This window comes from Rhopalosiphum padi, chromosome 2 (assembly GCF_020882245.1).
Source record: "Rhopalosiphum padi isolate XX-2018 chromosome 2, ASM2088224v1, whole genome shotgun sequence".
Taxonomy (NCBI): Eukaryota; Metazoa; Arthropoda; class Insecta; order Hemiptera; family Aphididae; genus Rhopalosiphum; species Rhopalosiphum padi.
In genome coordinates this window covers 46056696-46071250 of record NC_083598.1, presented here as the reverse complement: position 1 = coordinate 46071250, position 14555 = coordinate 46056696, and the positions used below count along the sequence as shown (strand labels likewise).

Sequence of the window (14555 nt, the reverse complement as noted above, 5' to 3'; positions counted from 1 at the left end):
TATTTTAACATCACATATTTAATATAATTAATAATACCCATGCTTTGAATTAATTTATCTATATATATTTTTTATTTATTATTTATGTATTTTATTTGATATAAAAAAAGATTACTGAACTTTACCGAGTGGAAAATCGTGTGGATTCCTAGGAGTTATCTTGATTACAAATATCGTTATTAATACACACATACAATTTCAAAATCATAAATTAAACAGAATTTTCAAAACACGGAAAATAATAAAATAAAACGCTATTTAGGTATCTCATCAACATGATAAATTGATAATTTTAGTTTAAATCACATCGTATTCATATTGAAGTCCGTGTATGTATATATATTTGTCGGATTTGATTTAAACTGCAGTCTTAACTATTATGATATAATTCACGTGTGAGAGATAATACACTCGATATACTTTACATCGGGCGAATTGGTACATATTGTTGACGTCAAATTACGTCCTATGAATATTCTAAGTATTGAAAACTACTGTTGTTCCGAACGTTATTTAATACACCAACAAAATTATCGGTTTACCAATTAAAAAGTTATAATATTAACCGGTTTTCATTACTATAGTGCTCCGTATGCATATTTTCGCAGTAGTTTATTGTTATTGAAATATTAAAAGACAGATCAGTGAAGGTATATACTATATAAGTAGCATGAGAAAAAATATCACGCGAGAAGTTATCGTAATATCGTGAAATTTCAAAGAAAATTTTACACACACATCACACTGTGTTATGTGTATACAGCAGTGCCATGTTATGATAGCGATACCGTACGTATAATTTATTTGTTTTGTAAATAATTTATCGTAATAATAATTCATGTTTTTTAATTATTAATGTGGTATATAAATCTTGAGAAATAAGTAGTTGCCGGAGAATTATAATAAGCAGTTGCGACGTCCACCGAGCCGAAGTGACAAAGATCAATGAGTGAAAACGAATTTTTGATACGGTTTTCTCGTGTCAAATAAATATATGCTGTACGTCGCGGTGGAATCGACGTCGGGCCATTAAAAAAAAAAAAGAAGAAAAAACCAACCCGGACCTATAATTTAGTTAAGACCGGATAAATGGGTAGACGACTATATAATACCGTCTGTTTAGGGTTTAATACCCCCCACCCCATACGAACGCACTCGGATTGTAAGTGCATTGTATAATATAATGTACCTATAAAGGTATATGTTTATAATAACAATAATAAAATAAAGATTTATTTTACCAATTGTGTTATGATATTAGTGGAGGCGAAGGTGGAGGTATACGCGGCTATTATTATTCACCACCGAATTCCGTATGCGCGCGCGTTTTGAATATTGTTTAAATTACTATGTCTACAATATTATATAGTATAGAATAATAACAATAATAATAATAATATGCTATATAGTATATATATATTATAATATGTAGGTATATAAAGCGTTTAGGGTAACAGATCATTACTTCAAACGTCTGGGAAAAAAATACGACGGAGATATTATTATACAGGTACAATATTTTAATATAATATTTACCGTATAATATGCATACTCGTGTGTATGCAAGGCGATGGATCGATGTAGGTACACGAGTAAGTCGTTCTATTATTATAATATAAAAAATATCATATATAAGATCGTGTGTATATTCTTTATAATATATATATGTATATATATATATACCTAACCTATATAATATATATATGCATGATGGGTACTGGGTATATGTGTACATAATATATTATGGAGCGTGTGCTTAGGCGACGGTTTAAATTACACATAATATAGAAAAAAAATGCCAAGTTTCTCATTGAATACTATTAATAGGTTTACTGTGTTTAAAACGACCGGCAACCCCATCGCAGTACATTAATTCGTGTGTTCATTTTTCGATGGTTAATATTATTCAGTTACTTGCGGACGAAAGAAAAAAAAATGTTGCAGGAATACGCGCGATGGCTACGAAACTGCTCCAATAATATTATGATGATGATAACAATAATAACAATATAATCTGCAATTGTATATGACTATATTATACAAATCATAATGGAAATCGTTTAATATTACAATTATTGCATTCCTATAGGATACGTTGTATAGACGAATAGTGTAAGCAATTATTAAACAAAACACGTGTACATTATATGTATACATACAAAACATAGAAGCGTTCTCGGAGACGTATACTTTTTATCGATTTAAATCAAAGTTAAAATATCTGCAGCGCAATATTTAACCGAAAAATGTAATAAAATATAATATAATATTATTATCATACTAATCTTCATTAAATTTGTTCTGCAGTGTATGCAACTATATACAGCTGTGTAAACCCCATTTTATTCGCTCATATCGGCTATAATAGATATCATACATGTATTATATCACGTTATGACTATAATATTTTATTTACACATAATAATTGCTATGCTATATAGTAATAAAAAATAAGTTATTACTAATAACAAATGGCATCAAATTTTATTCATAGTTTATAGGGCAATTCTTTTAGCAGTTAACCCGTATAATCTCGTAAAGTATTAGAGTTCTCAAAAATATTGATCAATAAAACTACATAATTTAAAAACATTACAAAATAATGTTTTTTGAAAATTATTATATAACTGTTCACTTATTATTTATTAGGTATAATTATTTACCTTTTTAAGTTTATAATCCAAAGTAGAATATTGATGTATAAAAATTGTATTTTAGACAAATTGGTAGTTAATTAATTATACCCGGTATTTTATGTTAATGTTTAGATGAATTAGACTGGCGCAGGAGTATTTTGCTAAAATATTAATAGGTTACTCCACATACATAAATAACTTAAATACTTATAATAGTTAAAGCAAATTAACTACTCGTTTAAAACTCAAAAAGATATCCGAAAATAAATCATCCAATAATGGACATGTTTTTAACCAAATATAACTTACATAATTCCTCAAAAATAACTAATTGTATTATAGCGCTTTGGATTTAAAAAGTGCTCGAAAAAAATATTGCTAAACAGACAGTTTTTAGCTGTAAAATATTAAAGACAAGCCTTCAAAAAAATTGATTTTCTAAAAGAGTAAAAGTAAGAAACTTATTTTATATCCATAAGATGTTTGATGAGATCTTTCAACTATCATTTTAAGAAAAGGTAAGTGGTTGAAAATTTAGTTCAGAAAATGGCAAAATAAAAAATATGTTAAATGTATACGTACAGAAATATTCAAGAATCAAAGCAGGTGTAATAGATGATATTAATGATATTTAATCGACTAAAATATTTAGGTCGAGAATACTAAGAAATAAACTAATAGTACTCAACAACTCAACTAACTTAACTAATCCAATCTGCAGTAGTATATACATGTGACACTTGATTTATGTATAAACTATTAATACAGTTAATTAATATAAACGAAATAAATATTTAAACCTATTTTATGTGAGGCATTTCCTGTTAAAAGAAGGTTAAATATTATACATTAGATACAACGCAATAATAGATAGCTAGGTGTGGTGTGGGTGGTGGGTCTTTCAGTATAGTCATAAGGCTAGTTATTAAGAAAAATAAATGGTTTTGAAATAAACCGCCACGATTTTCACCTACATTGAAAAAGGGTACTAGAAATTTAGAACTAAAGTATGAATATAATAAAAGAATAATCATACTGGCTTAAACCCCCAACTATTAAATTGCAAAAATGAAATAATCGTTAATAGATTACGAAGAATAGACTCTCAAACATAATACTTATAGACGTTTTATGCAGAAATAAGAACAAACACAGTGTCTAACCTGTGGTGAACCTCTAAAATAAGCACCTCTTTGTTTACTGACTGTCAAAACCAAACGGAAACCAATAGAAGCCAAGGAAATTCAGATAACCTTTTCGATGCTCTGAACCCAATTGAAAACAACGGAAATAATATAGTATTTCCTAAAAGGTATAATACTATCTGTAGAAAAACTCCTGTATATATTCTAATTATATGTAGCATTGATATTATATTTATAAGGTAATATCCATGAGTTGTTGGAGTTGTGTACCAAAAAATATACTATAATACATAATACAATATAACTGATATAGAATAAATAACCAACAACTGCAGAAAGGGGTTTTTTTAAACATAGGTCACAACTTGTGACTCACAACTCACAAGCAATATTAATACATTTGTTGGTATCTATGAAAAAAAAAATAAAAATTGCAAGTTTTGTAAATATACCCATACAACCATTTAATATAATAATTATAGCTTTCTACGTTTTTTTTTTTAAAAAAAATCCTAAATAATATCTAAAATGTATATTTTTAACATATTACAAATATCACACGTGAATTGAGAAATTTATTCAATTTCCCACGGACGTTTTACTTCAATAACAAATGTGAAACATCCGCATCTATCACCATTTTTTTCCGTATAAATAATATTAAATTTGTAAGTTCCATAAAAAATCTGTTTTGGAAAATTTGTATTTTCTGGATAGTTTGAAACGTCATAGCCTTTGGTGGTATATATTCCCTAAAAATATATATTATGTTATTATGTTTGTATAATATATTAATATTATTTAATTTTTATATACCTAAGACTCATTTAAAACGACTCACCGGTGGTATAATATTATATATTGATGCATTGATTCCATATTTATTTAGAAATTTTGGGAACTCGCCTCCAAGAAAGTTTTTAATACATGTATATGCCTGAGGTGATTTATATGTATACGCATTACTTTGCCAGTTACCGATTTTGTCTTTTATGTCCATTTTAAGATTTATCTATACATAGCAACAATTTTAGTTATTAAATTATAATAACTATTTGTGAATCTTTGAAGTACATCAAATATTTAGGACAGTCAAATATAATATCTTTTGATTGAAGTCTATAATATAATGAAAAGACGTATATAAATATATTTTAAATCATACAATATTATTAATATTGTAATAATGGTATACAAAAAAAAATAATATTATTTTATAAATTAAGTACAGTTAACAATTTGACTACAATAAACTATTGTATGTAGATTTTATTTTATAAACTTACTATTAAAGAATCATCAAACGCCCTTAAAGATGTTATATTTCCTCTTAAGTCAGTTGTATTTCTAGATGTCTTATACAAAAAAAAATTATGCTGAATTGTGGAATTGGAATTACATTGTATAATAGCTATAAAATGTATTCGATAATCTCCCTGAAATCAATTCTACAAATCACATTTCTATATTATATTTTATTTTTTGTATTTAAATTGTTATTTAACATACGTTTTTCCTAAAGATTTAAATATTATAAATCTAATAATAAAAAATAAATCTTGACTAAGAACTGCTATAAATTCCGATAACAATTTTTTTAGACGATTTAACTGATTTAAGACAACACAAACAAACGATATTATAAACGAATCTCTTATAATTTTAGGTATACAACAAGGTGTAACACAACGTTGATACATTACTACATTGTATTGATAAAATGTATAGCTCACAACTTAATTCAGTTTTCTACAGCATTTAAAGAAAATATTAAGCTAATGACTAATAAGCGGCTGTGGTATATGGTTTAAATAGATATAATTATTCTTGTTACCAGCAAACAATTTTGTGATCAATATTATATAATTTTTGGTTATTTAAAAATTAAAAAATGTATATATACGAGATATGAATTAAAGTTTCTGTAACCAAATTAAATAGAAAACTAGCTTATAATTTACAGATTTAAGTTCATAAATAAGCATTAATAGCATTTGTAAGTTTGCAGACAAGTTATTGAGTAATCAAGTTTTTCTTCAAGAAATCTCTACGAATTGAGAGGTATTATTTATTATTTATAAATTAATATAAACATAATATGTTATATTATAACTACCCTAGATTTGTTTTATTCAAATACCTACACAATATTATGCTTTAAAATACTTGTGATACTTCTTTAGTCAATTTCTTAAGACAATAGGGTACCTATTATTTTCATCTTTATTAAATATAGGTTTAACCTATATAATCCTTACAGTATATTATAATTATCAAGTAACTGAAACTTTTATAAAAATCATTATTTATGACATTAAGGTCTAACCATAAAAAAGTACACACCAAGAATTTGCGTTAATAATAATAACAATTTAAATGAACACTAAATTATAAAATTTTTCAGAAATATTAGTTTTTATGAAAGTCTAGATTGAATATACTAATAGTATGCTATAGTACTAATTATAAATATAATTCATATTCATTAATCAAACTCCACTCACTTACTAGAGGTAAATTTGGTCGAAACTTGAAATCTCTTACTCCAGAATCGACTAAAATCAAAAATTCTGTTAAAATTATAAGAATATACTTCATGGTTTTTTACTTTAAAATGAGAATATGTAATATTTTTTTACACACAAACAATACAATGAGAGTTTAATATAAATGTACTCGAGTACTTGATGCTATTAATTATATTTCAAAAATTAATTTATAATGTTTTTTTTTTTATAAACCTTCCGCTATATATATATTACACATGTATTATTTGTGTTCAATATAAAAAATAATGAATGTTATATATGAACTGAATATAAATTATCATGATTATTGTGAATAATATTATCTTGATTTTCCTATGTGAATTTTGACAAAATGTAATTGCAAGTTCGCATGCTGATTTTTTATTTATTTTTTTGATTATACATTTATTTAATTTCTATTCTAATTTTTAGAACTTTTAAATATATTTATATAATTTTTTTTTTAAATAGTTAAATTTGTATACTGTTCAAGAAGCAGTTCCAAAAACTTTTTTTTTATGAATACTTTTCCTTTTTATTGTAAACTATAGAGTAAATTATTTTTAAGAATCTAAATTAAAATTTGAACTTGTATTTTTGAGTTATTAAATTGTATTCATTAAAATTCACTAAATTATACACATAGACATAATACATAATGATTATAGATTTATAGCAAATATGAGCTATTTTTAGTAATATTTTGTAATAAATTCATAATAAAATAACGTTTTTGAATATACTCTGCCTCTAACACATAATATAATATAATTATTCCAACGGAGATCACGAATCGCGTCGGATTCATATTGTAATCTGTATATATATGTATATATATATATATATATTATGATTATTATGCATCATCAAAAAAGATTAATTAGGTGTACCTATATAATAGTACTATTGGAAAATACAATTATGAGTCTTATCGATCATATTTTCAAATTGTTCAATAAGTACTCGTGTTAACACATAATTTACATAGTACATCCTGATATATTTTTGTTTTCACATTTAATCAAACAAACTTATTCATCTACAATAAGAGAAAATAATCACAAATAAAGTAACTAAAATAAAAATTATGAATTGAAAAGAAATTTTAAGAGCTATTTTTGGCAATTAAAAAAAAAAAATTATCACTTATATTATCACTATTTTAAAATTGACAATTTAATTTAACTTTGCAACAAATCTTATATTGTTTATTTTAATGATTTCTTTAACCATATGCTTATTTAAATTTTCTAATTGTGTACGACAATGTTTGGTGATCATTTAAATACAAACAATAATAGGTAATTATATGAGTTTTATTATTTTGTTTATGTGTTATAAACCGACTGGATCAAAATATGCAAATGTGTGAAACAATCGATAAAACCACGCCGATAAAAACTTCTCTTGCTTTTAGAATGTATTATCGAAAAATAATAATAAATACAAATATACAATACAACATATTTTACTATGGCGTACACATAAATAATTGTTGTGGGTACCCAGACTAGTGAACTGCGCGTCTTGTGACAATTCGAAAATCACGCGTAATTTACTTGTTTGTTGTAAGACCGACAATAATTATTTAATTATTTCATGTACCGTTTGTACTCGGTGTAATTTTTTTGAACGGCTGCATCGAAGATTGATCGTTTTTTTCTGGTGTTGAGCGATCGTGCAGACGGGCCAGAGGTAAAATAAGATGTTAATAATAATAACTATTCGTTTGCTTGCAATGATGGCCGTGACGGATTTGCGAACTGCGAGTGTATGGAAGTTTCGTGCGATTTGTTCTAAAATTTAAAACTGAAAAACGTATAATACCTATAATACATGTATAATATTATATTTAGTCGTATTATATAACCACGTGTTCGTCCCTTATAAAAATGACGGAAGCGCGACTATGATGTGTCTGATAATAAAACGTTGGAAATTTACAAATGCACCTACACAGGGTTGAAAAAACACGTTTAAAAAAATAAAAAATAAAAACATTATTTTTTAAAAAGCATTTTTGTTTAAAAATACGTTTTAATGAATCCCTATAAATTATAATAGTAAATTAGCCATTGACAATGACTAATAGATAATAACTAATGATTTTGATAGAAGATTTTGCTAATCTAAGTTAAACACAGTATTCCGTTTTAACTAAGAACTTGTGGCGTCTTAATTGTCTAAAGAACAGGTAGAACCTATATTGACTATTGAGTACCTATATTGAACATTAAAATTAGTGTACTCCGACTTTTAAGTTAGGACCTTCTGCATTAAATTGTCAGTTGTCAGTTTGTCACTCGTACGACCTACATCACTGTCCATAAATTTCGTTATAAATAATTCTCTTTGTAACTAGTAGGCACGATCAAAGCTCTCCTCCTCCCTATAACCACCATGCCATTGACATTACGTTATCTACTAAAGACTTAAATAATCGTTGTGTCGTGGGTGTGAACAATATAATAATAATATGATTTATGATATTATGACGATGACGATGACAACTATACTATTATGACGTAACGTGTTGATTATTTATATTCATTATGTTAATTAAACGGAATGTGAATTATCATAGTTTATGATAAATTAAGAATATCCAAGTGCAGTTATTTCAAATGTATATAATAATATGTGCGCTATAGCTATTTACTTATTAACGGGATAAAATATTTCAATTATTGTAATATTACTACAGCATTACTTTTTTTTAAGGGATAACATGTACGAATAACAATTTGATATAATTACACATTTTTTATAGACTAAAATAACGATAACACTATATTTTTTATAATAAAAAGGTATTTTAAATTTTTTTTTTAAAAACAACTAAAATATTCGTACTACATCCTGAACCGTGGTTATTGAATTTCTAATTGCGTTTGTGTTCTACATACGCTATAACACGTTATGTTATGTCGATGCAAAATACACCGAAATACCAATCTGCGGGAAGCAGGAAATCGTACGAAGGCCGGCCGTCTATTGTATATTATGTGCGTGGTATGAAAATATATACGAATAAAAAAAAAAGATTGATATCTACTAGAAATTATAGTAGTAGGTACACATCACGTGTGTGTACGCGATTCGTGTACATCGTAATAATAGTGTGCCGTTAAATTATCCTAATAAATATCTTAATAATCCTACGCGTCTTACGGGTAATGTGATCGCCGCACAAACGAAGCGGCCTATATTATAATACTTTGATAATCAGCATTCGGCGTATTACCGTGTACGTGTTTGTAACTACACCTATTTATATATGACTACGATACATTGTATATAATACGCGTATTCGTGTATCCTTATACTGTAAACGGTAAAAATAAAAAACAGATACCGCGTGTATTAATAGATTGCGGTAATCATAATTATTATTGACAAAATAATTTTAGTCATTAATAATATTATGCGTAAAATAGTACACGTAAGTTAGGTACCCACCTATATATATTATTTTAACAAACTATAAAAATATATAATTATAGTGTTATCGTGGAGAGGGGTCTTATCGATTGATTAATCGTCCTATAATTTAGTTCAACCAAAAGTGTTTGTAATTAATATTCATCGTTTAAACTGTCTATACGTATTATGTATTATATGGGTATAATTTATATATTATTATTATTATTATTATTATTATTATGTACATCGGGCACTTGCGACCGTTTGCAAAACGTTCACACCTCATTTTTGGAATTCCGAATCAGAGTGTAATAATTTAATACGTTTTTCACACATGACACCACTTCACGCACGGACGATGTTAAAACAGCGCATTTTCAGACGTTAGTATAATTTAAATTCCACCAATATATTGTATACGCGTGCTATATAAAATTACATTTTGCCATTTTGACCTGAGCGACTATAATGTAACTATATTTTTTTTTTGTTCATATATGCAACAATATTTGTGATCCAATACAATAAAAATAATATTTTTGAATAAAAGATCTAAAATTTGTGTTTCAATAAGCTATCTAAGCTATTTTATTTTAAGAACTTCAGGACTTACTTGTTAGCTATTTTACCGTAATGTTCAGATGCATGGATTCCGTTTATTTGCATTGATCGAGGAAATGTTTGACGGTCAGTTGTACCACATATACTGCACATTTGGTTAGGTCCTCTTTGCTTATAAGGTAAACGTGGGTTTATCGGATATATTCCATTATAACTTAAACGTCACGTAATGATGAATTTTTAATCTGTTTAAATGTCCCTGTTATTTTTTAACTTTCGGTAAACCTTCGGGCTTTAATTATCATTTATAACATTAATAAGTATTAAGCAAATGTACATAACACTCAGTGTTCTTTATTGATTTCAATTATATTGTAATCTGCTATTTTTTTTGCTAGTTTGTTACTTTGTCACTTGAATAATGGTTTTAGTCCAAAGTATTGTAAATTTCGATTGGAAATAAAAACACGTTATTAAAGCTTATAATTTTTAAATAATTTCTAATAATCATGGACAATTTCTTTTATGGAATATAAAATAAATAAAAACAATACGTTGAGACGATAATACTATCACTAATAAATAAGAACAATAATATTTAATCTAGAATTACCTAGCTGAAAATTATTTTAAGTTTTTCAGAATAAACAAATATGGAATTATGCTAGTAAAATATTTTTTAATTAATAATAAGTCTATATAAGACTGAAAAAAATAAATATAAATATTATGATCATTAATATTTTGATGAAAAAATTAAATTAATTTGTTTAACCTCAGAAATGGACAAGACAACAGGCAGTGTAAGAAAATGAATTTATAATAAAAATCATTAATTAATTAATGAATATTTTTTTTTTTGTATACAAGCGGTATTATGTAAAAATTCTGACAGATGCAGACCCATCGTAGGTATAACGATCGTTATATTTCTGGTCCGACTCGAATTTCGCACTACGAATAGTATAGGTACATATGCAAAACTTGCAGATGGCGATGGAATTTTTTACAGACGCAGGGTCGACGGGACTACGTGTAACAAGTGTTGAACAGTTTACGACGATGTAAAAATCTGACGAGACGTTTGGGATTTTGCAAAGTGTCAAGTTTCCGCGTAAGACCTATAAAGAAAGAAAAAATAGAGGGATACGAAAAGAAAAGAAGGATTTCCTCGGAGACACGAAGCGCTAAATCCCTTAAGACTGTCGCTGACGAGGGAGATAACAAATATATATATATATATATCATAGTAATAACGTTGTTATTAAATAATATAACAATAATATCATATCAATGTAACATCGTATTATGCTCGAGAAAAACGGTGACAGGCGCGGGCTATACGCGTACAGCTGAATGCTGATATAATCATCTAGTGTATGTGTAATACACCAATACACGTGAGGCGTGTGAATTATAATATTATTATCGCGAAAACGTACATTATACAAACCTTATTGAAGCTGTCGCGAATCGATTAGTACATCACTTATATACCTATAAAGTTTATCGATTTTTAGAAGGACCAAATCTCTCGCGAGATTTCGGATAATTTTTTTTCGAAATGGCAATTATTAAAATCTCTGAAAACTCATATTTACCAGTTCTTAAAAATAATTGTTTAGCGAATATTAAAACGGCTATTCACAGAGTTTTCGCGGTGTTGGAAATTTGGGCTATGGGGATCTGTAAGCGGTGTATTTTAAGCAATAGTAATTTATAACAAACATGTGTATTATAATAATATAGTATGGCATAATATTATAATATTGTTTACATAATAATGCACACATCAGCTGGCCAATAACTGTATCAATCACCGTCCCGTCATGCGAGCAGACAACAATAATATTATTAATGTAATAACAGTATTATACATATAATTATTACTCACATAATACGTGATGTAAAATAAACGGTTCTATTTTATCCGCTCGCCGAGTAATCGTTCACTATTTATTTGGTTTTCGATAAACAATAATATTGTTACAAAATGTAATAGTTTATACGTCATGATGATATATACATACAATACGTATTGTCAATTGCGAGAACGCGACCGCAATATACTTCAATCGATACCTGACTTTATCGTGAAAAGCAAACACGTACAATATTCAAAGCTTAATTATTGGCCTTTGTCGGAAAATGATTATATAATGTATGTCATCGCGTTAGAAATCATTCCATCACGTTTAGATTTCGCTTTGATGTCTTTCTCGCATGCGTTCATATTATTTTACGGCCTGTACGTCGACCTATTAAAACAATGAAACTTGATAATTGCTGCATACGTAATTATTGCAATCAATCGTCAAAAAGGTAAATTTTCGAAACATCTTCGCGTCGAAAAGAACGGCGGTGACATACAATTTAAAATATACTTACACAAATCAAGGAATATTTTGTTTCCGGGAGGTCGTCGCGAGTATGAAATAAAGACAAGCGGTCGCGACGTCGAGATGAAGTACAACACTTGTATAGTCACTTGAATCAAAATGTACATAATATTACGTATAATAAAAATAATAATAATATATATATATAGAGTGACATAATGTACATCAGAGATGATGTCTCGCGTGTTAATATTATGAATTTATTTTATACGCTGCATTTACGGAAAGATATTTTTATTTTTTAAATAAGTGTTTTTAGGTACGTAAGCTAAATATTATGTTTGCGTTGAAATATTTTTTTCGTTAACTCCTCAAAATCTGGTGGCATCGATGAAAGACAGAAAGAACAGTTCTGAGTGAGGGGATCATCAGTTGAATGTAGACTAACAATAATTCAACGCTTTTATCTGCTTTTATATAGCTGTCTATATAAAACCGATTTCATATAATTTATTAAATTTAATCTCATCTGAAACACTGATCGAAACTCTGCTCATTGATATATCGTCGCGTTTATCCGCGTGATTCGCAAATATATTTATGATTTCGACCATCCCCGCGATATACCTATAGTAGATATTATATCAATAGCCAATAGGTACTACATAGTAAACTGCACGCAGCTCAATCGTGTTCATTCGGATCCGGTGCAGTACGAAACGGAATATTATTATATACTATACCTACACTATACGCGTGTCCCCCAAAGTCCACCGCTACGAATGCACACTCTACGCCGTCGCATTTAATAATGTATACAAGCCCTTTCGCCGACGAACTGCATTAGCCGTATATATAAAATAATATAGTCTACGTGAAAGTCATCCCCTCGACAGTGAATGACTATATATACGTACGCGCGGTACGTATTTTATAAATAAATAGATATATATATATATATATACATATAACTAGCTACTTTTGCTGCTGTACTACACAATACCACTACAACGTATATATTACGCGTATATATCGGGCGAGGGGATAGAAACAAGGGAGTTTTCCATTAAAGCGGCGGCGGCGGAATACGTGACCAGTCGACTTTAAATTAGCTGCACACGTCGGCCTATGCGTCGTGTACACTACACATACGCGTAGTCGACGTTCGTATTATTGTACTCGCGTATATATATGTATATATACATGTGTGTACAGTAGAAAAGCCTAGGGCCAATATATATATATATATAAAATATATGATGTCTATACTATATATATATAGTGTACTGACTGCTGTGTGCAGTACAATAGTATATATATATATATACAAAATATAGTAAAAAGTTGCACTGTGAGGGGTAGGCCAGACGAAAACTCTCGACGGCTATATGATGTGTATGTGTGTGTGTGAGTGTGTGTATATTACGCGTCGTGGCGTGAGAGCGGCGGCAGCGTTTGGGGGGGAGGTGGTGAGAGACTTGAAGATGGCTAGACGACGTCGGCGGCGTACCAGGCGACGGCGGGCAAAAAGTGGTCGAAATGCATACACGGGACGCGTATAATATGTTTACACAGCGTGCACTTTTAGGTAATTTGAACGTGCTCCGTCGAAAGTATTTGGTTTTTATTTTTTTCCTCCACCCCCCTCCGCCCGAACACGCCTAACCGTACACGTCGTGCATAATGCGCGCGCTCGTATACGTATATTATACTACTATATTACTATATAAGTACATTACAATGGGGCCCCGTTCGACGGCGGCGGCGGCGGAGCGGCTATGCTCTTCTCCGCTGCCGTTCCGGAGGACAAGTATATTGTAGCTCGGGCGACATGCACAACCTTTTAGTCCTTCCGCTCTTCCGCGAGCATTTTTCGTATACTATTACGCGCGTTGTCGATGTCATCGGTACACGCGTTCCCGA

The 14555-nt window shown here is 28.7% G+C and overlaps 1 protein-coding gene across 1 annotated transcript; it reads right to left on the bottom strand.

Annotated features, from left to right (window-relative positions):
* Positions 1–4244: 4244 nt before the first annotated feature.
* On the bottom strand, positions 4245–6394 carry LOC132923279 (uncharacterized). The gene is made up of 4 exons (XM_060987161.1): positions 6290–6394; positions 5068–5217; positions 4623–4793; positions 4245–4533 (listed from the first exon to the last, which is right to left on the bottom strand). Exons 1-4 carry the CDS (start codon positions 6377–6379, stop codon positions 4357–4359), a joined length of 588 nt encoding a protein of 195 aa, XP_060843144.1. The 5' UTR covers positions 6380–6394; the 3' UTR covers positions 4245–4356.
* Positions 6395–14555: the final 8161 nt, after the last annotated feature.